Here is a 23,378-nt window from a genome sequence, read left to right as displayed (position 1 = left end):
ATGATGAGGGAGAGAGTGGAAATCGAGCTGCACAGGCTGCAACGCGAGGGCATCATCGTCCCAGTGGAATTCAGCGAGTGGGCCAGCCCGATTGTTCCAGTACTCAAGTGATGGCACGGTCAGGATTTGCGGCGATTATAAAGTAACTATTAATCGTTTCTTGCTACAGGACCAATACCCGCTACCTAAGACAGACGACCTACTGGCGACGCTGGCAGGAGGCAAGACGTTCATCAAGCTCGACCTGACTTCGGCCTACATGACACAGGAGCTGGAGGAGTCTTTGAAGGGCCTCACCTGCATCAACAGGCACAAGGGACTGTTCATCTACAAGAGATGCCCGTTTGGAATTCGGTCAGCTGCAGCGATCTTCCAGAGAAACATGGAGAGACTACTCAAGTCGGTACCACGTACGGTGGTTTTTCAGGACGACATATTGGTCACGGGTCGGGACACTGTCGAGCACCAGCGACTGGATCGCGTAGGGCTGTGGTTGAAGAGGTCGAAATGCGTCTTCATGGCAACAGAGGTGAAGTTTTTGGGGAGAAAGATCGCGGCGGACAGCATTCGGCCCACAGACGCCAAGACAGAGGCCATCAGGAACGCGCTTAGGCCACAGAACGTCACGGAGCTGCGGTCGTTCCTGGGACTCCTCAACTATTTTGATAACTTCCTACCGGTGTTAAGCACCCTCTTAGAGCCCCTACATGTGTTATTGCGTAAAGGTGAGAACTGGGTATGGGGAAAAAAACAAGTAATTGCTTTTGAGAAAGCCAGAAACATTTTATGCTCCAACAAGCTGCTTGTATTGTATAACCCGTGTAAAAGACTTGTGCTAGTATGTGATGCGTCGTCGTACGGAGTCGGGTGTGTATTACAACAAGCTAACGTTGCAGGGAAGTTGCAACCTGTCGCCTATGCCTCCAGGAGCTTGTCTAAGGCCGAGAGGGCCGACAGCATGATTGAGAAAGAGGCATTAGCGTGTGTGTTCGGGGTAAAGAAAATGCATCAGTACCTGTTTGGCCTCAAATTTGAGCTGGAAACCGATCACAAGCCCCTCATATCCCTGTTTGCTGAAAACAAGGGGATAAATACTAATGCCTCAGCCCGCATACAAAGGTGGGCACTCGTGCTATCAGCGTATAACTATACCATCCGCCACAGGCCAGGCACCGAGAACTGTGCGGATGCTCTCAGTCAGCTACCATTGCCCACCACGGGGGTGGAAATGATGCAGCCTGCAAACTTGTTGATGGTGGCGCAGCCCGCAGACTTGTTGATGGTCATGGAAGCGTTTGAAAATGATAAATCACCTGTCACGGCCCGCCAGATTAGGATGTGGACCAGCCAAGATCCTCTGCTGTCCCTAGTAAAAAAAAACTGTGTACTGCATGGGAGCTGGGCCAGCATCCCCGTTGAAATGTAAGAGCTAATCAAGCCGTTCCAGCAGCGAAAGGATGAGCTGTCCATTCAGGCAGACTGCCTGTTCTGGGGTAACCGCGTAGTGCTACCCAAAAAGGGCAGGGAGATGTTCATCTCGGATCTCCACAGCACACACCCGGGTATAGTAATGATGAAAGCGATAGCTAGATCCCACGTGTGGTGGCCCGGTATCGACTCTGACTTAGAGTCCTGTGTACGGCAATGCAGTGTATGTGCCCAGAGACAGCCAACACACCAGAACAGACATTTGTACCGAGGCAGTCCACCAGGGAAAGAAAGGCTTTGATTTTGGCGGGGAGTGATGTTGTGTATCTGTAAAGCATGCACTCCCATGTTCCGCCACCAGGGTGTGCATCCCCTGAAGTCCCAAGGGATCCCAGTATCCCTTGGGAGCACTGTATATAAGCCGGCCCCCTAAGGCTTGTTCCTCACTCTGGAGTGTCTTAATAAAGACTGAGGTCACTGTTACTTTAACCTCCCTGTGTGCAGTCTCATCTGTGTTCGGAACACAATAATATTTAACCCAACTTATGTGCTTTTATAATACTGAAAAGTTATGATAGCTAACAGTGATGAATATTCTGTTGCTGTGTGTGTCATTTGGCACTATATTATTGTAATTACTAATATGAAACTTAATGATGGAGTTTAATGCAGCTATACAATGTACTATATGTAATTGTGTCCTCTCAGCACTTGATGTGCTTTAAAAGTAAATGGTCCGCTACCAATTATGTACTTCATTCATGCTGATGGCTGGCCTGTGGTTATGTCAATTTAATTGAGTGGGTTTATGTAAGACAAATAAAAAGGCAAATTAGACATTACATATAAACGTACAGAGACAAATCAAAATTGCAATCCATTCCTCCTACAGGTTAGAGATAATCTGCAGATTCAAGACAGTCAAAAGAAAATAAACAAAGGAAATCAATCTGGAAATGGCAACAGATTTGCTTGGCTCAGAAACTAAGGTCCAGTGAAAAAGTGAAGCTCATGGAATTGAAGGCAAATTGTTGGTCTGGATAGGAGATTGGCTGAGCGGCAGGCGACAGTCAGCAGGATGTGATTAGCGGTATCCGACAGGGATCAGTGTTGGGGCCTCAACTATTCACTGTATTTATTAACAACTTAGATGATGGGATTGAGAGTCACATATCCAAGTTTGCCAATGACACAGAGATAGGTGGCATTGTAAGCAGTGTAAATGGAAGCATAAAGTTACAAGGTATTACAAGTGAATGGGCAAAACTGTGGCAAACAGATTTCAATGTCGGCAAGTGTGAGGTCATCCACTTTGGAACAAAAAAAGAAAAATCAGAGTACTTTCTAAATGGTGAAAAGCTAGAAGCAGAGGAGGCCCAAAGAGACTTGGGGGTCCATATACATAGATCATTAAAATGTCATGGACATGTCACAGAAAATAATCCAAAAGGCTAATGGAATGCTGGCCTTTATATCTAGAGGACTAGAATACAAGGGGGTAGAAGTCATGCTACAGCTGTACAAAGCTCTAGTTGGATTGGAGTACTGTGTTCAGTTCTGGGCACCATACCTTAGGAATGATATATTGGCTTTGGAGAGAGTGCAGCGTAGATTTACTGGAATGATACCTGGACTCCAAGGGTTAAGTTATGAGGAGTGCGCATAAACCAGGGTTGTATTTCCTGGAATTTAGAAGATTAATGGGGTAATTTGATCAAACTTTTTGAGATATTAAGGGGGATTGATAGGATAGATAGAGAGAAACTATGTCTGCTGGAATCTAGGACTAGGGGACATAGCCTAAAGGTTAGAGACAGGCATTTCAGGAGTGAAGTTAGAAAACACTTCTACACGCAAAGGATGGGAGAAGTTTAGGACACTTCCGCAAACAGTAGTTGATGTTAGGTCAATTGTTATTTTATTGAGAGATTTCTTTAAGGTATTAAGGGATAAGGGGCAAAGGCGGGTATATGGAGTCAGATCACAGATCAGCCATGATCCCATTGAATGGCAGTTCAGGCTCGAGGGGCTATATGGCCTACTCTTGTTCCTATGGTAAAATTAGAGAGAAGCCTGCATAAAGGAAAAGCAATAGTTCAGAAAATTGATGAAGTAATAACGTGCATCATTGATAGAGATAGGAATCTGAGCACCAATGAAATTAATGAATCAAAGTTAGAGGTGGCATGTTCAAAGAAATCTGCCAACGAAACAGACTGAAAAGTTCATTTGAATGGAAGAAACAACTTCAACAGGATCCTCCAGCTAGAATCCAGCAAAGCTTTAAAAGGAGAAAGTGCTGAGCGAGAAAGGAAACTTCAGAACAAACAAAAATATGAGCTGAAAGATTCATGTTTTATATGCTCAGGGAGGTACATTTTTTTTGCCACCTATATTTTTCCCCTTCCTGTTCCATTTCTGAAGGTGCTGAATTGTGATCAGTTGAGGTTCCACAGGTATCTACTGCACTCCAGTACATTACCTAAATGACCATTCTTCATGTAACAGTGTTGATAGCCTATTTGACTGCAAAGGGGTGCAACAGCCAAACCCAATCCACCCAAAGTGCATACACATGCACTCTCAACAAGGGGATACTGGATAACAATCAGGAACTTTGAACCCGACGGATATTTTGACCTTGCCTGTCTCGGAGACTCTGAGCTCAACTGTAGTGCCCCATTTGCTATCCTGGTTGATATCAGCGTCAACACTGGGTTTCAAACTTAGACCTTCAGTACTACATCATGTAGTATCTTTGCTCACTGGGCCATTGGGACAAGCCAGTGTGTTTAATTAAGTTGGAATTTAAGAGTCATCTGATAAAAGTTGAGTTTATTTTATGCATAGTTTTCAAGATATGGTTAATTCATACAAACACGATGCAGAAAAGCAATGGTAGTTAATAATTATCTCTTGCTGTTCCAGCATTATTTACAATGTTCATCATAACAACAGCACTATATGTTTTCTGCTCAGTGAAAGTTGGATAATATGCTGCTTGTTTCACCATTACTGTGTCAGTACCTATGGGTGAAACTGATCATAAGAACATAAGAAATAGGAGCAGGATAGGCTATACGGCCCCTCGAGCCTGCTCTGCCATTTAATACGATCATGGCTGATCCGATCATGGACTCAGGTCCACTTTCCTGCCCGCTCCCCATAACCCCTTATTCCCTTATCAGTTAAGAAACTATCCATCTCTGTCTTAAATTTATTCAATGTTCCAGCTTCCACAGCTCTCTGAGGCAGTGAATTCCACAGATTTACAACCCTCAGAAGAAATTCCTCATCATCTCTGTTTTAAATGGGCGGCCCCTTATTCTAAGATTATGCCCCCTAGTTTAAGTCTCCCCCATCAGTGGAAACATCCTCTCTGCATTCACCTTGTCAAGCCCCATCATAATCTTATATGTGTAACCCCTTTGTGATTCAGAATTCCTGCTTTGTATGCAACTCTTGTATGTACCTACAAGAATCCTTTTCTAAAAAAAATACAAATATTACTGATGGTATAAACGTTAAAACTAATAAGTACTTCAATTACCCTTATTTGAGGCCATTTCTTAGATAATATTTTTCCATTTTTTACAAAGCAATTAACCAATAATTCTCTCTCTCTCTCTTCTCTCTTCCCTCTTCCCTCTTCCCTCCTCCTCCCCCCTCCCCCATACACACACACACACACAAAGGTGTTGAATCTTGCTGGATTATAGTTTCATGAGCTCTGGTCACTTTTTTCTACCTCACTTCAGTGGACATTCTTCAAGTATGAGCCTAGATTGAGGGCCAATAGACTTTATGGAAGCATCACATTTGAGCCAATCCTATGTTGACCTAACATTCACAAAAATATTCCAGTAGGATGCACTAGGCAGCAAATAAGAGCAGGAACACTCCATCTTCCACCCCTTCCTAACCCTTGAGTGCTGAGTACAATTGTCGCAATCCTACTGGTGCCTGCGGAGAGTCAATATAAACCAGGGGTTGAATCTGAGACCTTCTTAGTGTGGTTTAGTAAATATTGACAACTGAGCCACTTACAGGAAGCATTTTTCAAAATTCCATTAAGTAAACTCATTCTATATGCCATCACCTGGAGAATACCCGCCTATTCTTTAGATCATCTGCAATTATGACCTTTCAGAAAAATAACTTGTTGTCGCTTTTTATGCAAATCGACTAAATCAACTTTTTAGTCATCAAAGGATGTAGTCAGAAGAAATTAAAATTTGCATCCAGCTAGAGATAAAAGGCAAAACGTGCACAGTTTGCATCACCAAAGAATGAGCATTTGGGGCGAGAGAAGCAACAAACTGTAAAAGATTGCGTTGGCCGAGGAATGGATTGGAAATTACATCTGATGTGTACTGGTCATCCCTGAAAAATTATTCAGGACATTTTAATAGAAAAATACCATTAGGCCCAACACGCCCATTCCTCTTTAATAGATCAGCCCCATCTGTACAAAGGCTTAATCAGATAACTTTTACTTTAATGTTTATTGGAATGACTAAGACACTTAAGAACTTCTCAGCATAAAAAGAACTTCTCATACTATATGTAGTCAGCACCTTTAAATACATTCTTGCATACAATGCACATGCTTCTACCTCTTGAGTTAACAGGGAAGTTACACTTGTACTGAAGTAGGACCTAACACTACCCCACCCTGTATAAAAAAATAACTTTTGTTTAAACTTTCCTTTCATTGCTTTTCCTTTATACAAGTACATTCATTCTAGATGGTGGTTTTGAAAGATGTCCATATCTTGTACAATAGCCTGTTCCCTCTGGGTTATCAGGATCAGCTGATGCTACTGTAGTTTATGATTGAGCCACAGGTGATTGTTTCTGGCCAGCCTGCTCCTTTGCTTGATTGTAAATGGATTTGGCCTCGAATGCTGTCCTATTTCGGCAAAGATTCCAACCTGGATGAAAATCAGAATATTATCTATGTCGCAAAGAACACCATTGAGACACTCTAGCACTTGCAACATTTGCCCTGGGAAATGTTCTGCTACATATGAAATTCCTAACAGTAGCTATTTGAAATAGGATCACCCAAATGGTGTTATAAACGTAATTAATACAAGAGCAACAATTTACATTTCTATATCGCTCGTTGTATAGAAAGAGATGCATCAGAGTGCTTTACGTGATGGTGGATAACAAGTGGACCCCGAGCTTGGGGGAGAAAGGATGAGGGGGCGCGGGGAGGCTGGTGATGATGAATAAGTAGGTCATACAGAAATTTCTGATGGCAGGCAGGAAGATCAGAAGCTAGAAATGCTGAGAAGAACCCAAGCAAGGTGGCTGCAGAAGCAGCCGCTAATGATGGTATAGAAACAAGGCCCTGTTGGGGGAACTGGACAGCGCGCACAGAGACAGAGGGCTGGAGGAGATCATGGAGGGAATTAAAGGCGCGGATGAGAATCAGAGTCAAGATTTTGGCATCCAGGAAGGTAGCGGGGCCTGGGGCCGGTGCGAACTCAGGTCGCTGCAGTCTGGAAGATCTGTAATTCATAGAGGCAGGAGGCAAGATGAGCACTGGAGAGGTCCAGCAGCAGAATGCTAAAAAGTTGGATTAGGGTTTCAGCAATGGACAAGCCACGTTGCAGAGGTGAAAGAAAGTAATCTTGGTGACAGATTGAAAATAGGGAGGAAGCTGAGATCAGGGTGAAGCAACACACCAAGATTATTCACCTCTGGGCCAAAGTGAGGGGACAACCATGATCAACAATGCATTCAAGGCCAGAGATGCAAGTTATCTGAGGGAGCCAAGAGGATGGCTTTGGTTTTAGCAACATTAAGGAGGAATATTTGACTCATCCAGTTGGAAACAATGACAGCAGCTGGAGAAAGTGATATGTAAAGCTGGGTGTCATCAGCGTACATGTGAAAGCTGACACCCATGCTTCCAGATAACATCACCAGGAATAGCAGGTAAATGATGAAAAGGAGGGGCCAAGGGTGGAGCCCTGGGGACATACCAGAAATAACCATGCAGGGCATGGGAGCAGTAACCACTTGAGGTGCAACAGGTGAGAGTAGATTCAGGAGAGAGCAGTGCCACGAAGCTGAGCAATGAAAAGGATCAATCTATCGCCAATAGCACTTTCCAAAACCTAGAGTTGGGATCCCAGTTTTGAGACGATTTTTGAATCCAAAAGCTGCTCTTAACTTTTGATCAACTATGTATAGTGGGTCGATTTCTTGCCAAATTCTCCCATTCAGTTCAGTGAAATTAACTCAAATGTGAACTTATCCTTTTTGATTGGCACCGTCACCACTCTGGTGCCTCTTCTATCTTCTTTATAACTCCCAGCTGATCCAAACTGGCAAAATCATTCTTAACATTAGAGATAATGAGATAAGTCATGGAGTCATGAGGACAAAGGGTTGGATATCATACTTGAACTTTATAGTGTATTCATCTTGGGTTTTCCTCAGAACTTGAAATAATTTCAGGAATTGCCTTTTGTACTTCTCTTTTTCAGATAACTGTGTCACAGTATTAGAAATGAAACCATGATCCTTGATTGTTGGTCATCCCAACAGTTTTCTCAGTTGTTGAATGTTAATTTTCTTTTGTGCTGATATTTCTTCTTTTGTTAATGGACCCAGAAAACACCATTGCAGATCTGGCACCCAGAATCAAACAGAATCGTCTCTGGTTGCACAAGAACTATTTATTTCTTGTTTATTTACAAACTGACCACATGGCATCTGCTCCAGTATCACTTTTGAATCCAACTGGATAGTTCTTGAGCAAAAGGTCCACTGTACACAATTGGATTCCCCTGCTATTGGCATTTCGTAGGAAAGCTCACGTTTCTTCAGCTGCTTAGCAAAACAAGCTGTGTTGTGACAAAACATCTCATAATGTCCCTTTGTTAAACACTAATGACAATATGGCTGTGCATACCACTGACGGGGAGTAACTTGCTGCATTGTATACACAAATTTGGACCTCTCTGGTGAGTTCTTGGCTTCACTGTGAATGTTTTGGTTGCTCCATCTACGCAGCACATCCATATTTTAGTCTATGGATTCCACAGGAATATCTGCCCAGAATATGGACTGGTCATTCTTAAACATTTTGCTCAAATGACAACCTTTTCGAGAGTTAACTTCAAATCATTATGAATGCTTTCAGAGTTTTGAAGACCTAGAATTACTCTGCGATGGATCATTTGGTTGGGCAAGTTTCTGTATTCACAATAATCCATGAGGCAGTACAAAGATCCAATAAGTAAATTAACCAAATCACTTGCTTCTTCTTGTTCTGGATAAACTTAGTTGCTTGTATATTACATTACTGTATGTCACAAAATGTTATTCAAAGTTCTCATTAACAACCGTGTAATTGCTTTTCAAGTATCAAATAGGCCAAAGGCATTAGATAATATCTTTCGCTACATCTACCTTTAAATAAATCTGCACTTTATTACTTCTAAATTGATCAAAATTTTTACAATGTCATCCATTTTGGTGAGTCATCAAGGTGCACAAAGTCCAATTTTTTTGTGATTTATTTGGAAATTGTTACACTGGGGTAGATCAACAATCGTGCAACTTTCCATAACACTACTATAGAATACAGCAAAATTTTCTCCACCTAGATTTCAATCTTCTTGCACCAAAGACATGCAAATTCCAAATAGACCAAGTTCATACCATATAATTTACACAAGGCTGCCACAATGTTCAGTTTACCATTTATCCCCTTTTCTTTTAGGTGTTCTTTCTTTCTCTCCTCACATTGAAGAGGAAGAATAGTTCCCTGGCATATTCCTGCAGCCTGAAACTATAACTCATGTTACTTTAAACAGATTTGACAAGAACCATTAGGGCATATGTTAAAACACAGTGGACCTGAGCGGGAGCGGCGGCAACAACATAAAGTGTGGAAGCAGAGAATGCCCAGGGCACAGCGGACCAGCGAGGCGATTTACAAAACAAGTAAAAACAAGGGGTGGCGTCACAGGACATGAGGTAGGTGATTTGTTGGAGACTATTACAGTTTTTTTCCTTTAAATTAAGAGCTGGGGAACTAGAACTATTACGTTATTAAATATTAACTTAACTAGATAAACTAATTTAATATAACTGTAAATAATCATTTGATTAAAAACTTTAATTAAATAAGCAATTAAATTTTAAAAAGTCTAGAGGTGGCAGGGCAGCCGATGTGTCGAGACTGTAGTATGTGGGAATTTGTGGACAGCAAGACTGTCCTGGATTCCCACATCTGCAGGAAATGTCTCTGCCTTCAGTCACACCGGCTCAGAGTCATTGATCCGGACTGCGAGTTAGAGACACTTCGAAACATGAGAAATGGGGAGGAATTTCTGGATAGTTTTATCCAGAATACAGTCACACCCTAGAGGAAAGCACAGGGTCAGTAAAGGAACAGAGTGACCCCCATATTCAAGGCCATCCCCTCGACCTCGTCATCTCTCGTGACCTCGCTACTCCCATCGTATCAATTGCAGATAAGGCCATCTCTGACCACTTCCTCGTATTGCTCTCCACCTATATCCCCCTTCCAACCCCACCCCAAATCCTACTTCCTACTGTGTCCGACGATGGAAAAAAAACTCTCCCAATTCTCTTACAACTGCACTTCAGTAATCTCAACTGTCCAGCCTTTGGCCTTCCATTCACCATGGCATTTCTGCAGCTACCGATCTGCTCAACCACACCCTCACCACCTTTGATGCTCTAGTCCTTATTAAAACAATGACTTTCACCCTGCTGTTCCTACTGGTACGGCCCTCACCTTCGCTCCCTTAAGTCCAAGGGACGCAGACTTGAACGGATATGGCAGACAACTTGTTCACCATTCAGCACCAGATCTGGCTAGACCACATAAAGCATTATCAGGTCCTGCTCTCATCTGCCAAAATTGCTCACTATTCTAGAATAATTCTGGAATGCAAAGATAAACCCCGACTTCTATTCGCCACTACTAACCATCTTTTTTAACCCCTCTTCCCTGTCTCCTCTACCCTCACCTCCGACAACAAGTGTGAGGAGCTCATGGACTTTTTTGTCTCTAAGATTGAGACCATCCATTCAGCTGCCTCTGCCACTTCCCTTCCTTCCCCTAGCCCACCGGCCAAACTTCCTCTAAGGTGCCTCCCTGCCCTAGCCCTGAACTCACATCTTTCCCCAGTTTCTCTCTGATCTCCCCATATGACCTCTCCGTGCTCATCTTGTCCATGAGACCCACTTCTTTCTCCCTCGACCTTATTTCCATCAATCTGCCAACTACCCAACTTCCTTTTCTGGTGCCTATGTTAGCTGACATTGTTAATGGTTCTTTCTCCTAAGGCACTGTCCCCCTCTCCCTGAAATCTTTGTCCTTGCTAACTACCGCCCCATCTCCAACCTCCCTTTCCTCTCCAACATCCTTGAATGTGTTGTCGTCTCCCAAATCCGTGCCCATCTTTCCCTTGACTCCATGTTTGGATCCCTCCAATCAGATTTCCTACCTTGCTACAGTACAAAACGGCTCTCATCAAAGTCACAAATGACATCTTTTGTGACTGTGACAATGATAAACTATCCCTCCTTGTCCTTCTCGACTTGTCTGCAGCCTTTGACACGGTTGAGCACTCCATCTTCCTCCAACGCCTCTCCACCATCATCCAGCTGGGTGGGACTGCACTCGCCTGGTTCCATTCTTACCTTTCGAATCATAGCCAAAAAATCACCTGCAACGGCTTGTCTTTCCACTCCCGCATCGTTACCTCTGGTGTCCCCCAAGGATCTATGCTTGGCCCCCTCCTATTTCTCATCTACATGTTGCCCTTTGGTTCTACATGCACGCTGATAACACCCAGCTCTATCTCATTACCACTTCTCTTGACCCCTCCACAGTCTCTAAATTGTCAGACTGCTTGCCCGATATCCAGTTCTGGATGAGCAAAATGTTCTCCAATTAAATATTGGGAAGACAATATTGTTTTTAGTGCCTGCAACAAACTCCATTCCCTAGCCACCGACTCCATCCCTCTCCCTAACTTCTATCTGAGGCTGAACCACACTGTTCGGAACCTTGGTGTCATATTTGACCCTGAAATGAGCTTCCAACCACATATCCGTAGCATAACTAAAACCGTCTATTTCCACTTTCATAGCATCGTCCGTCTCTGCCCTTGCCTCAAGTTACCTCTAGACTTGACTACGCCAACACATTCATGGCTGGCCCTCCAGATCCTACCCCACATAAACTTGGTCATCCAAAACTCGCCGGCCTGTGTCGTAACTCGCACCAAATCTCGCTCACCTATCAGCCCTGTGCTTGCTGACCTACCAATTAAGCAACGCCTCGATTTCAAATTCTCATCCTTGTTTACAAATCCCTCCGTGGCCTCGTCCCATCCCAACTCTGTAATGTCTTTCAGCCTCACAACCCCCGCGATGTCTGCACTCCTCAAATTCTACCCTCTTGAACATCCCTTATTATAACTGCTGAACCATTGGTGGCTGTACATTCAGCTGCCTGGGCCCCAAGCTCTGGAACTCCCTCCCTAAACCTCTCTACCCTCCTTTAAGAAGCTCCTTAAAACCTACCTCTTTGATCAAGCTTTTGGTCATCTGCAGTAATTTCTTATATGGCTCGGTGTCAAATTTATTTGTTTTGTCTTATAACACTCCTGTGAAGCGCCTTGGGATGTTTTACTACGTTAAAGGTGCTATATAAAAAGGTTGTTGTTGCCTTGCTCATCCGCTGTTGAAACCCTCATCCATGCCTTTGTTACCTCTAGACTTGACTATCCAAAGCACTACTGGCTGGCCTCCCATATTCTACCCTTGAGGTCATCCAAAACTCGTCTGCCCGTGTCCTAACTCGCACTAAGTCCAGTTTACCCATCACCCCTGTGGTCGCTGACCTACATTGGCTGCCGGTTAAACAACGCCTTGATTTAAAAATTCTCATCCTTCTTTTCAAATCCCTCCATGGCCTCACCCCTCCCTATCTCTATAATCTCCTTCAGCCCCACAACACCTCCCCCGACCACCCTCACCTGAGATATCTGCGCCTCTCTAATTCTGCCCTCTTGAGCATCCCTAATTATAATCGCTCAATCATTGGTGGCCGTGCCTTCTGTTGCCTAGGCTCTAACTCTGGAATTCCCTGCCTAAACCTCTCCACTTCTCTTTCCTCCTTTGACACTCCTTACAACGTATCTCTTTGACCAAGCTTTTGGTCACCTGTCCATATTTCTCCTTATGTGGCTTGGTGTCAAGTTTTTTGTCTTATACTACTCCTATGAAGCACCTCGGGACGTTTTACTACATTAAAGGTACTATATAAATTCAAGTTGTTGTTGTTAGGGCGCCGGGTAGCAGGGACATAGGAGAGGTTGAGAAGGAGGTCTTGCAGACACTGGTCCTGTCCAACAGGTACTCGCTACCTGTGAGGGCAAGGAAACTGCAGGGAGGACAATCACAATGCAGACAGCACGTGGCTCAAAAGGCTGTTCCAGGACATGGGGGGAAAGAGCGAATAGAAACGTGGTAGTGATAGGGGATTCTATAATTAGCGGAATAGACAGCATCCTCTGCAGCCAAGAACGAGAATCCCGAAGCGTGTGTTGCCTACCGTCAGGGTAAGGGATATCTTGTGGTGGCTGGAGAGATATTTGGAAAGCGAGGGATGAATCTAGTTGTCGTGGTCCATGTCGGACCAAACAACTTGGGTAGGAACAGGGATGAGTTCCTGCTGAGGGAGTACCAGGAGTTAGGAGCTAAATTAAAAATCAGGATCTCAAGGGCAATAACCTCTGGATTATTGTCCGAGCCATGTGCAAATTGTATAGAAACAGTCAGGAGAATTAACACATGGCTAAAGGGCTGGTATGGGAAAGAGGGGTTTCTTTTCATTAGACACTGGCACCAGTATAGGGACAGGAAGGAGTTGTACTGATGGGACGGGCTCCACTTGAACCATGATGAAACCTGTGTCCCAGCAGAAAGGATAAATGGGGAGGTGGTAAAGGCTTTAAACTCGTAAGACGGGGAGAGGGATTGACAAGTAATGAAATCAGCCTAAATATAAACAAAACAGGAAAGCGCACAGGAAAGAGTGAAGTATGGGAGGACATTGATGGTCAGAAAATAAATAGAGTTATAGAACAGGAGTTTTAAAAAAACGGTTAAAAATAAAGTGAGAGGAAATCCCATTAAAAATGAGTTAAACTATCTGTACAACAATGCACACAGTGTCCGTAATAAAACAGGGAAGCTGGAGGCAATCATGTGTTGGCAGGAACCAGACATAGTAGGGATTACTGAGACATAGCTACATAAAAATCAGGACTGGGAACTAAACATTGTAGGGTATAACATACTTAGAAAGCATAGAAAGAGAAAAAGGGGAGTTGGAGTAGCTGTACTTATTAGGGATAACATAATTGCATTAGAAAAAAGTGTCGCAGTGATCAGCAAAACAGAAATGGAGAGAGATAAAAGATAATAAAGGATTAATCACAATATGGGTCGTCTACAGACCGCTTCATAGTTGAGGAAAAGAGGTTGAGAAAGAAATGTGCAAACAAATTAGGGACATGAATAAAAAGCATAGAATACTAATCATGGGGGATTTTAACTACCCTGATATGAATTGGACAGAAGAGGTAGGTAAAAGGGATAAGGGATTAGAGTTCCTACAATGTGTACAGGACTCCTTTCTAAACCAATATGTAAAAAGCCCATTTAAAATAAAACCAGGAGATATATTAAATAAATTAATCAAACTCAAAGAGGATAAAACCCTTGGTCTAGACTTATTACATCTGCACATTTTAAAATAATCTAGGGAAGAGATAGCAGAGGCATTACTACATATATTTAGTAATTTGTTAGAAAAAGGTGCAGTGCCATAGGACTGGTGGATAGCTAATGTGATGCTTATATTTAAGGAGGAGGATAGAACATGTCCAGGGAACTATAGACCAGTCAGCTCAACAATCGATGGTAGAAAAAATAATGGAATCCCTACTAAAGGAGAAAATAGAACATCTAGAAACCAAAAATATAATAATAAATAGTCAGCATGGATTTCAAAAGAGAAATTCTTGCTTGACCAACCACATTGAATTTTTTGAAGAGGTAACAGAGTAGACAAGGGTAATGCAATAGATATAATTTATCTAGACTTTCAAAAGGCCTTCAATAAGGTACCACATAATAGACTAATAAGGCCAGGGAACCTGGAGTCAGGGAAATGGATAGCTAGCTGGCTTCAAGGCAGATAGCAGAGAGTGGGGTTAAAGGGTAGCTATTCAGAGTGGCAGAAGATGAGAAGTGGTGTAGTGCTGGAACCACTGTTGTTCACAATTTATACTAACGATTTAGACTTTGGAATCAGTAACACAATTTTAAATTTTCAAATGACACCAAATTGGGGAGGTATAATCAATACTGAGGAGGACTGCAACAAATTACAAGATAACGTTCATAATCTAGCAGAATGGGCATATAATTGGCAAATGAAGTTCAACACAGATAAATGTGAGGTATTACATTTTGGTAAGAAAAATAGGGAGGTCACATATTACTTGGAAAATAAGAATCTAAATGGGGTAGAGGAGCAATGGGATCTCAGAGTACAAATACACAAATCATTAAAAATATCAGCACTTGGGAGTACTGCGTACAATTCTGGTCGCCATATTATAAAAAGTATACAGAAGCACTGGAGAGGGGGCAGAGAAGATTTACAAGGATGATACCAGAAATGCGAGGGTATACATATCAGGAAAGGATGAACAGGCTGAGTCTCTTTTCCCTTGAAAATAGAGGTCTTTAAAATCATGAAAGGTTTTGAGAGTAGATATAGACACAGTGTTTCCACTTGTGGAGAAGAGCAAAACTAGAAGCCATCACTATAAGATAGTCACCTGGAATTCAGAAGAAACTTCTGTAACCAGAGTGGTGAGAATGTGGAACTCGCTACCACAGGGAGTGGTTGAAGCGAATAGCATAAATGCATTTAAGGGGCAGCTAGATAAGCATGAGGGAGAAGGGAAGAGAGGGTTATGTTGACAGTTAGATGAGGAAAGACAGGAGGAGGCTTGAGTGGAGCATAAACGGCGGCATGGACTGGTTGCACTGAATGGTCTGTCTCTGTGCTGAATATATTACGTAACTACCTGCAGCATATACAGTCAGTACACCGTACTTATTTTCTGCCCCGGTCACCACCTGAGCACCAAGCAGGTTGACAAAGTTAGATGAGGAAAGACAGGAGGAGGCTTGAGTGGAGCATAAACGCCGGCATGGACTGGTTGCACTGAATGGTCTGTCTCTGTGCTGAATATATTACGTAACTATTTGCAGCATATACAGTCAGTACACTGTACTTATTTTCTGCCCCGGTCATCACCTGAGCACCAAAGCAGGTTGCAATGACCTGAACCCAACTATATTTCTGGGTTGAGATCATTATCATGTGTCCCCGGAAGTCTCTCCCTCTGGCAGTGCCTAGTGCCCTGAGATGGGGGTGGAAACATGTATTCCAACTGTTTGACAGTCAACTTTTCAATCCATGTACAGGGTATCAGCTTTTTACAAGAAAAATCAACTTTTTTCAGCGGCTCTAGAAGTTGTCGGTATCAACGAATCAGATCATTTGGAATGTTTTGAGATAAGATAGTTGTTTTCTGGCATGAATACATCAACTTGCTTAATTTAACCATTCCTATCACTGTACTTGTAGAGAGTAGGGTTGAAGTGATTGTACTCGATTACAAAATGCAAACTCAGAATTAGTGTAGGTTCTAAAATTTCAATAAATGCACCAAATTAAGTGTCAAGAAAGTCTTGCGCGAGGGGGAAGGGGGAGATGATAGTAAATAATTCTCATGCCTTCACCGTTCATGTGTTCCTTCAGTAATTTCATCGCTGCTGCCAACAGAGCTTTTGTGCGCTGTATAAGAGATGGAATGTTGCATATACCTGCATTGTAGATTATGCCACGTCTATGTCCCACTGCATTTGCAGTTGAACTCTTTGTCTTTACATGTAATGGCTCTATATTCAGAGTTGTTTTGGAACTGTCAATTTTTTTGAATCCGTATCTTTTTTTTTTGAATCTCTTAGTTACTTTTGCTAGTTTTGTAGGTTGCCATGTATATGGGAATCGCTGCCATCTTTAGTACCTACTGGCTGTTCTCCCAAAACAACAGTCAGAAGACATCCTGGACCAAAGGTCTCCAGGAGGGCAGACAAAAACAAAAGGATTTTACTTTCTTGGTTGGGTTTCCTTTGTCTTGCTTACAGTCTCCCTCAGATCTGAAAGGGACCTGGTCTAAGGCCAATTTCTCTTGGGGTGTAATTCCTTTTAGGCCCCTCCCATCTAATTTCCTTGGTTTCCCTTTGTTTGCATCTTCCCCAGATGCAAACGTTATCCTCCCTCCCACCACTGGGAAATCCCAGGACAAGATAAACCTGGTGCCATAGCCTTCTGGCTCCCTTTCCTCTCTTTTGCCCCGAGCAGCTGAACATTCTCCAGGTGGTTTGGACAGGAAAATCAGCCCCACAGATACTATTTCGAGTGCGTTGTTGATAGGCATATCTAGGTTTGAATTTAGACCAAACCGATGGGCATTAGCGACTCCTCTCTCTACTGGCTGCATAGCCCTACATGAAATGAGTTTGGAACAGTCTAAATGTAATGCTTCAAGAATGAGTCCACAGCAGAAGATTTCCTCTAATTTAGCACTGACCTGCAATAAATAGGCAATTGTTCAAGAAGGCTTGTATGCAAATGAAAATTTCACACTGGAAATGTGGTTGGAAATAAACATTTTGTATCTAGCTATTGGAGGTAGAGTTTTCCTCCATTATGCATTGTTTAGTAGGGTCGGCAGTACTACTGCTCTGATACAGCTAACAGTATATCATCGATATAAAAGTGCCATTAACTCAATGACACCTTATATTTACACAGCATTCTTCACATAAAAGAATTGCTCAGAGGCTTTACAAAAGAGGTGGGCAAGAAACAAGAACGAATTTGAGGGAGAAGTGGGAAAGAGGCCAAGGGCATAATCTTTTGGAGGGAGAGAGACAGAAAAGTGAAGTGAATCAAGGAGAGAATTCAGAGAACAGGGACATATTGGCTAAAAAAGTCAGCTTCTAATGGAGTGGAGGAAGTAGGGAACAAGAGTTAGTTTGAAGGCAGAAACACAGAGGGTATGGCCGAGTACATATGACTCAAGTTTGCTCAAAGGATGGAGCAATGCTGTACAGAGATTTGAAGGGTGTATACAACTTTGCATGCGAGAGGACTTGGACAGTAAAATTCTCAATTAGCTGACAAAAGATGAAGACAGGAACACTGCTGAGGAGAGCATTTGAGAAATTGATTTTGGAGGAAATGAAAATATGAATTCGGGTTTCTGCAACAGTGGGGAGAAGCAGATATGTTTGTAGTCAATATCCCCAAGGTGGAAATTGCAATATTGGTGACAGACCAGATGTAGGATAAAAAAAAACGCAGCTCATGGTCCAACAGTCTCAACGCTGTACATGACCAGAATCAGACGGGCTTTGGTTCAATCAACATTAACTCAAAGCAATTTTTGATTTATCCAAATTTCAAAGGCTGAATTCAAAAAAATGAGGCAACAACTAAAGTAAATAGACTGGGGAAGATTATTCAACAAAACTTCCGCAGACAACACATAGAATAACTTTAAAGGTATAATACATAAGGATAAAAACATACTGAAAATCAACGGGATCAAACTAAATGGATTAACAAACACTAAAAGTGATAAAGAGGAAAAACCTCTACAAATACTGCAGGGAGAAAGGGGAAGGAACTCATTGGAATGAATATAAGAAAATGAATAAACACATTACAAGGTGATCAGAAGGGCAGAGACACTTGGAGAAAAGCCAGACAGCAGACTAAACATCTGTTATAGATTGAAAATGGAACACGGGTTGCAAGATTCCATGTAGTACCGGTTACGCATGTAAGCTTTTAAACCCCTGCCCCTCAAACCACAAAGAAATTGGGCCTGATTGGGGGCTACTATGTTACTCTACCTCAATCACTGAGAGCAAAATCTGTCTGATGGAGGCAACAGTAACTCACAGCACTGCAATAAAATACTCAATCCCCCTAAAAAAAAAGTGTGTCTGTCCTTCCCTGTCCCATCACTCTCTCCCCTTTTCTCTCAGATACTAGGAAAAAAACATCCCTTCACCTATATTTGCATGGCTAAAATCAACTCTCGTATCCCAACATCAGAACCAAAGACCTATGAAAATATGGTACGTTGATCCTGCTGTTGGAGCTACAGAATGGATATCATTGGTCCATGATCCAAACTACAGAAGTGGCAAATATGAAAGCACTCATTCTACTTTCCAAAGAAGAGAATTATCGCACATTTCTCGCCGTTAAGCATTAGCATTTCTACATTGCTTTTCCAGGACCACAACCATTACTTTGAGCCAATCCATTTTGTTGAAAACCCAAATCGAAGGGACAAATTATCATTTGCGATACATCCCCCTTTCCAGACTGTATCCGACTCCATTGGTCAGTAATTTTTCCGATACTCTGTCAAGATCCGCACGTGAATAATGTTCACTTGAGTGAGGTACAGGAAGGCTGCTAGTGTCCATGGAGCAGAAGAGTTGGCATACTGGTAGTTGTCAGCATTTCTGACAGTAAGAAACGTGTGATACTTCTCTTTCTTGGCAAGTAGAGTCAGGACAACGCATTTTGCCATGGAATAGCGGAGCTTGGAGCTCTGTAACCGCTGTCATTGTCATGTTAACTAAAGATTTTGGTACAGGGGTGAAGCAGCAATCAATAGCTGTGGTTTTCCTGTCCAGTCTCGTGCACCACCAAACTGTTGGTCAGACAGCAGTGCTGGCAGGAGAAACAATGCATTGTGTGGAGGAAAATCCAACAAGGGGATGAAAACACTATTTACTTTAACAGATTGCCTGAGGAACAGTAATTTCTGGCTCTCAGTCTCATTCAGACAGTTACAATGACACAGATTAAAAATGAAACACTGCATTAAAAAGGACGACAATGCGTCTACAGTGACAGTCACAATTCCGACATTCCAAATGCATGCAATAGCTTCAGTTCCAATCTGCCTGCTGGAGCCGGACAGATAATAGTCACCTCTCAGTTAAGATGTTTGGTTTACAACAGTGTAGCGTGTGTCACCTCAGACATCTAGTTGCTAACACCTAATCACACGGCATCGTACTTTTAGGTTTTTATTCTGTACTTCTTCCAGAACAGATGGGCCAGGAAGGCATGCGAGGAGGATGCTAAGAGGTTGCAGGGTGACTTGGACAGGTTAGGTGTGTGGGCAAATACATGGCAGATGCAGTATACTGTGGATAAATGTGAGGTTATCCACTTTGGGAGCAAAAACATGAAGGCAGAATATTATCTGAATGGCAGCAGATTAGGAAAAGGGGAGGTGCAACGAGACCTGGGTGTCATGGTACATCAGTCATTGAAAGTTGGCATACAGGTACAGCAGGCGGTGAAGAAGGCAAATGGCATGTTGGCCTTCATAGCTAGGGGATTTGAGTATAGGAGCAGGGAGGTCTTCCTGCAGCTGTACAGGGCATTGGTGAGGCCTCACCTGGAATATTGTGTTCCGTTTTGGTCTCCTAATCTGAGGAAGGACATTCTTGCTATTGAGGGAGTGCAGCGTAGGTTCACCAGACTGATTCCCGGGATGGCAGGACTGACATATGAGGAGAGACTGGATCGACTGGGCCTATATTCACTAGAGTTTAGAAGAATGAGAGGGGATCTCATAGAAACATATAAAATTCTGACGGGACTGGACAGGTTAGATGCAGGAAGAATGTTCCCGATGTTGGGGGAGTCCAGAATCAGGGTTTCATTCTAAGGATAAGAGGTAAGCCATTTAGGACCAAGATGAGGAAAAAATTCTTCACATAGAATTGTTAACCTGTGGAATTCCCTTCTGCAAAGAGTTGTTGATGCCAATTCGTTAGACATATTTAAGAGGGAGTTAGATATGGCCCTTATGGCTAAAGGGATCAAGGGGTATGGAGAGAAAGCAGGAAACGGGTACTGAGGTGAATGATCAGCCATGATCATATTGAATGGTGGTGCAGGCTCGAAGGGTCGAATGACCTACTCCTGCACCTATTTTCTATGTTTCTATAGAAGGAAGGGTAAGAATGGAAAGGAGGGTGTACTTGGTTTGCTCAGAAAGTTATGATGGGTTTATGAACATACAAAAACATGTCAGGAAAAGTCCACCCAGCCTGTCTCATACAGTTGTAATGGCTTATCCATCACATCAAGATACTCTTTACCCCCCTAGATGTCATGCAGACTCCTGGGAGAGGCAAAAAATAGGATCAAAACCCCAAAGCTGGTTGAGGAAAAGAACTGTCCGATCCTTCTAAGTAATCAAAACTAGTCCAGGAGACTACGTGAGTCATTACTTACATTACTTGATACCTATTTCTTGTCTGAAGTGATCTGTCGCAGCTAGGAACCGGTCCACCTCTCACTTGAAGGTATACATACAGCAAATCAGCACTCACTGTAGAAGCTGGCAATTTGGTCCACTATTCTCGGTTTCTTCCTAATTTATTTCTTCCTTTGCGCAAGTTATATGAATGGTCTTGCTTAAACTAACTAATTAAAATATTAAAAATCACCTCATTCTCACTTTCCTCCCTGATCATGCACACAATCTAATTCCTTGATTATTTTATAGACCTTCATTAAATCACCCAAGTCTACGCTTCTCTAAACTATATAGACCCAACTATTTAAACCTATCTGGGTAGCTAAGGTGCTTTAAACTGGGAATCATTCTTGTGGCCCTCATCTGACCCTTTTCCAAAGCCTCAATATCGCCCACTATATAAGGGGACCAAAAGTGTACACAGTATTCTAACTGAGGCCTAAGGTTGTGTTGTGTGCCCTCTCTTGACTTATCTGGCCCACGATCTCAACATTGCTCCATGCTCCGCCTGAATCACGAGTCGAGACTGCAACTTACCATCTGAGGGCGACCTGTGCGCAATGTTAGAAGCTGCACTTCACACATAGCTTTGTGCTGTCTGTGCTACACTGTGCTAGAACAGCCAGCCATCTGCACTTGCAGAAAATTACCTACCTTTAATCACCCTCACCTTCCAAGCAAAGGAGGGCACATAGAGGAGTGAAGCATGAGACAGGAGGGAAACTGAGTTTTTTAAAATGTGATACAATAAGAATTTCTATCACAAGCCATAGTTTACTAAATACATTTCATGCACGAGATGGCTCTCATAATCTACTGTGTCTGTCTTCCTGTAAATGTTATTTTGCTTCTGAGAGGTATCTCTTTGGAGTAGAAAATCCTATTTTTAATGTGGGCTTTTGAACGACAACTGAACAGAAAAGTATGATTTTTAAATGGAGGTATTTTTTCCTTCCACTTTTCTGTCTCATGATTTGGAGGCACAGATTAGTTGTTAAGGTTCTCTGAACTTTTATCCTCAGCAAAGCAAACAGAAGAACTTAAGCCATAACCCATACCCTAGCCCCTCCCCACCTTCGGGCATTTACCACGGCATTTACAGTGGTGTGCTCTTACTTTACACTGTTGTTCCTCCTTTGGTCTCCATGCTGTATTGGTTGAGGCTGCTGAGCAATCATGTCAGGATTCAAATCCACCTCTGTCGGACTGACCATTACCTTTGCTGCTCCTAGTAGAGCTGTCTTCCCTTTGTTGTAATTCTCTAACACCTGGTTAGAAAGGGAAACAAATGATTTTAAAAGGAATACAAGCTAGGTGAATCAGTTCATATTTGTTTAATTCACCCTTTCCAGACCAACTCGAAAGAGAAGAGAAGTCACTTAGGTTAGATGAATATTCAATGAAGATAAATTGGGGACAGTGTGATACAGTGGATTATCTTTAGGATCTCAGTTTACATTCACCTCAGACTGATAGGCTGAAATTCTCGTCTGCCTATTAGGCAAGCTCAACCCAGTTCCTTATGATAGTGAGCCATAGCGCAAAATTAGGTTTGCAATAAATTGATAATCTCACTAAGCGAGTCAATTGAAAATGTCAAACTGGTGCATGTTCTTGTGACATACTGATCCTGAATTTCCTAAGTGTCAGTTTCTACATAGTATTTACAGCACAGAAACTGGCCATTGGGCCCAACAGGTCCAGAAAGTTGCTGTTCATCAACCGAGCGAGTTCCATACAAGTTTATTGAGGCAAGTTCATTTAAATATTCTTGGCATCTGTGGTATAACTTCGGTGTAGAAATTGTATAAGTCGCTGACCCTCCCCTTTTGATGGGATTGGACAGGTTAGATGCAGGAAGAATGTTCCCGATGTTGGGGAAGTCCAGAACCAGGGATCACATTCTAAGGATAAGGGATAAGCCATTTAGGATCGAGATGAGGAGAAATTTCTTCACTCAGAGAATTGTGAACCTGTGAAATTCTCTACCACAGAAAGTTGTTGAGGCCAGTTTGTTAGATATATTCAAAAGGGAGTTAAATGTGGCCCTTATGGCTAAAGGGATCAAGGGGTATGGAGAGAAAGCAGGAATGGGGTACTGAAGTTGCATGATCAGCCATGATCATATTGAATGGTGGTGCAGGCTCAAAGGGCCGAATAGCCTACTCCTGCACCTATTTTCTGTGTTTCTATGTTTCCCCCTACCCCTGAAAACATCGGTGTAACAACTTAAAAGCAGACTACAGACTGCAGCAGAAAGCTGTCCAAGGTAAGCAACTCTCAAGGGGTTTTGCTGGAAATTTCCACCAAATCACTTGATGGTATCTCTCACCCACAGCATCAGTTCAGATTGGCATCAACATGCCCACTTAGGTGTCAGCTGTGCCCCAGGCACCATGCCAAGACAGCAGGCAGAAAATGCACAACAGG

The 23,378-nt window shown here is 42.7% G+C and overlaps 1 protein-coding gene across 7 annotated transcripts in view; it reads right to left on the bottom strand.

The window, feature by feature from the left end:
* dagla (diacylglycerol lipase, alpha) overlaps positions 1-23,378 on the bottom strand; it is a 519,984-nt gene that overhangs the window by 20,286 nt on the left and 476,320 nt on the right. For all 7 annotated transcript variants that reach the window (XM_070899843.1, XM_070899842.1, XM_070899844.1 and 4 more), the window contains one exon: positions 22,065-22,216. In XM_070899843.1, coding sequence (XP_070755944.1) covers positions 22,065-22,216 — 152 coding nt within the window. The remainder of the gene's footprint in view (positions 1-22,064; positions 22,217-23,378) is intronic.

The sequence above is a fragment of the Pristiophorus japonicus genome, chromosome 14 (assembly GCF_044704955.1).
Source record: "Pristiophorus japonicus isolate sPriJap1 chromosome 14, sPriJap1.hap1, whole genome shotgun sequence".
Taxonomy (NCBI): Eukaryota; Metazoa; Chordata; class Chondrichthyes; family Pristiophoridae; genus Pristiophorus; species Pristiophorus japonicus.
The sequence above is the reverse complement of the archived record's forward strand: the minus strand, read 5'-3'. Positions and strand labels throughout refer to the sequence as shown.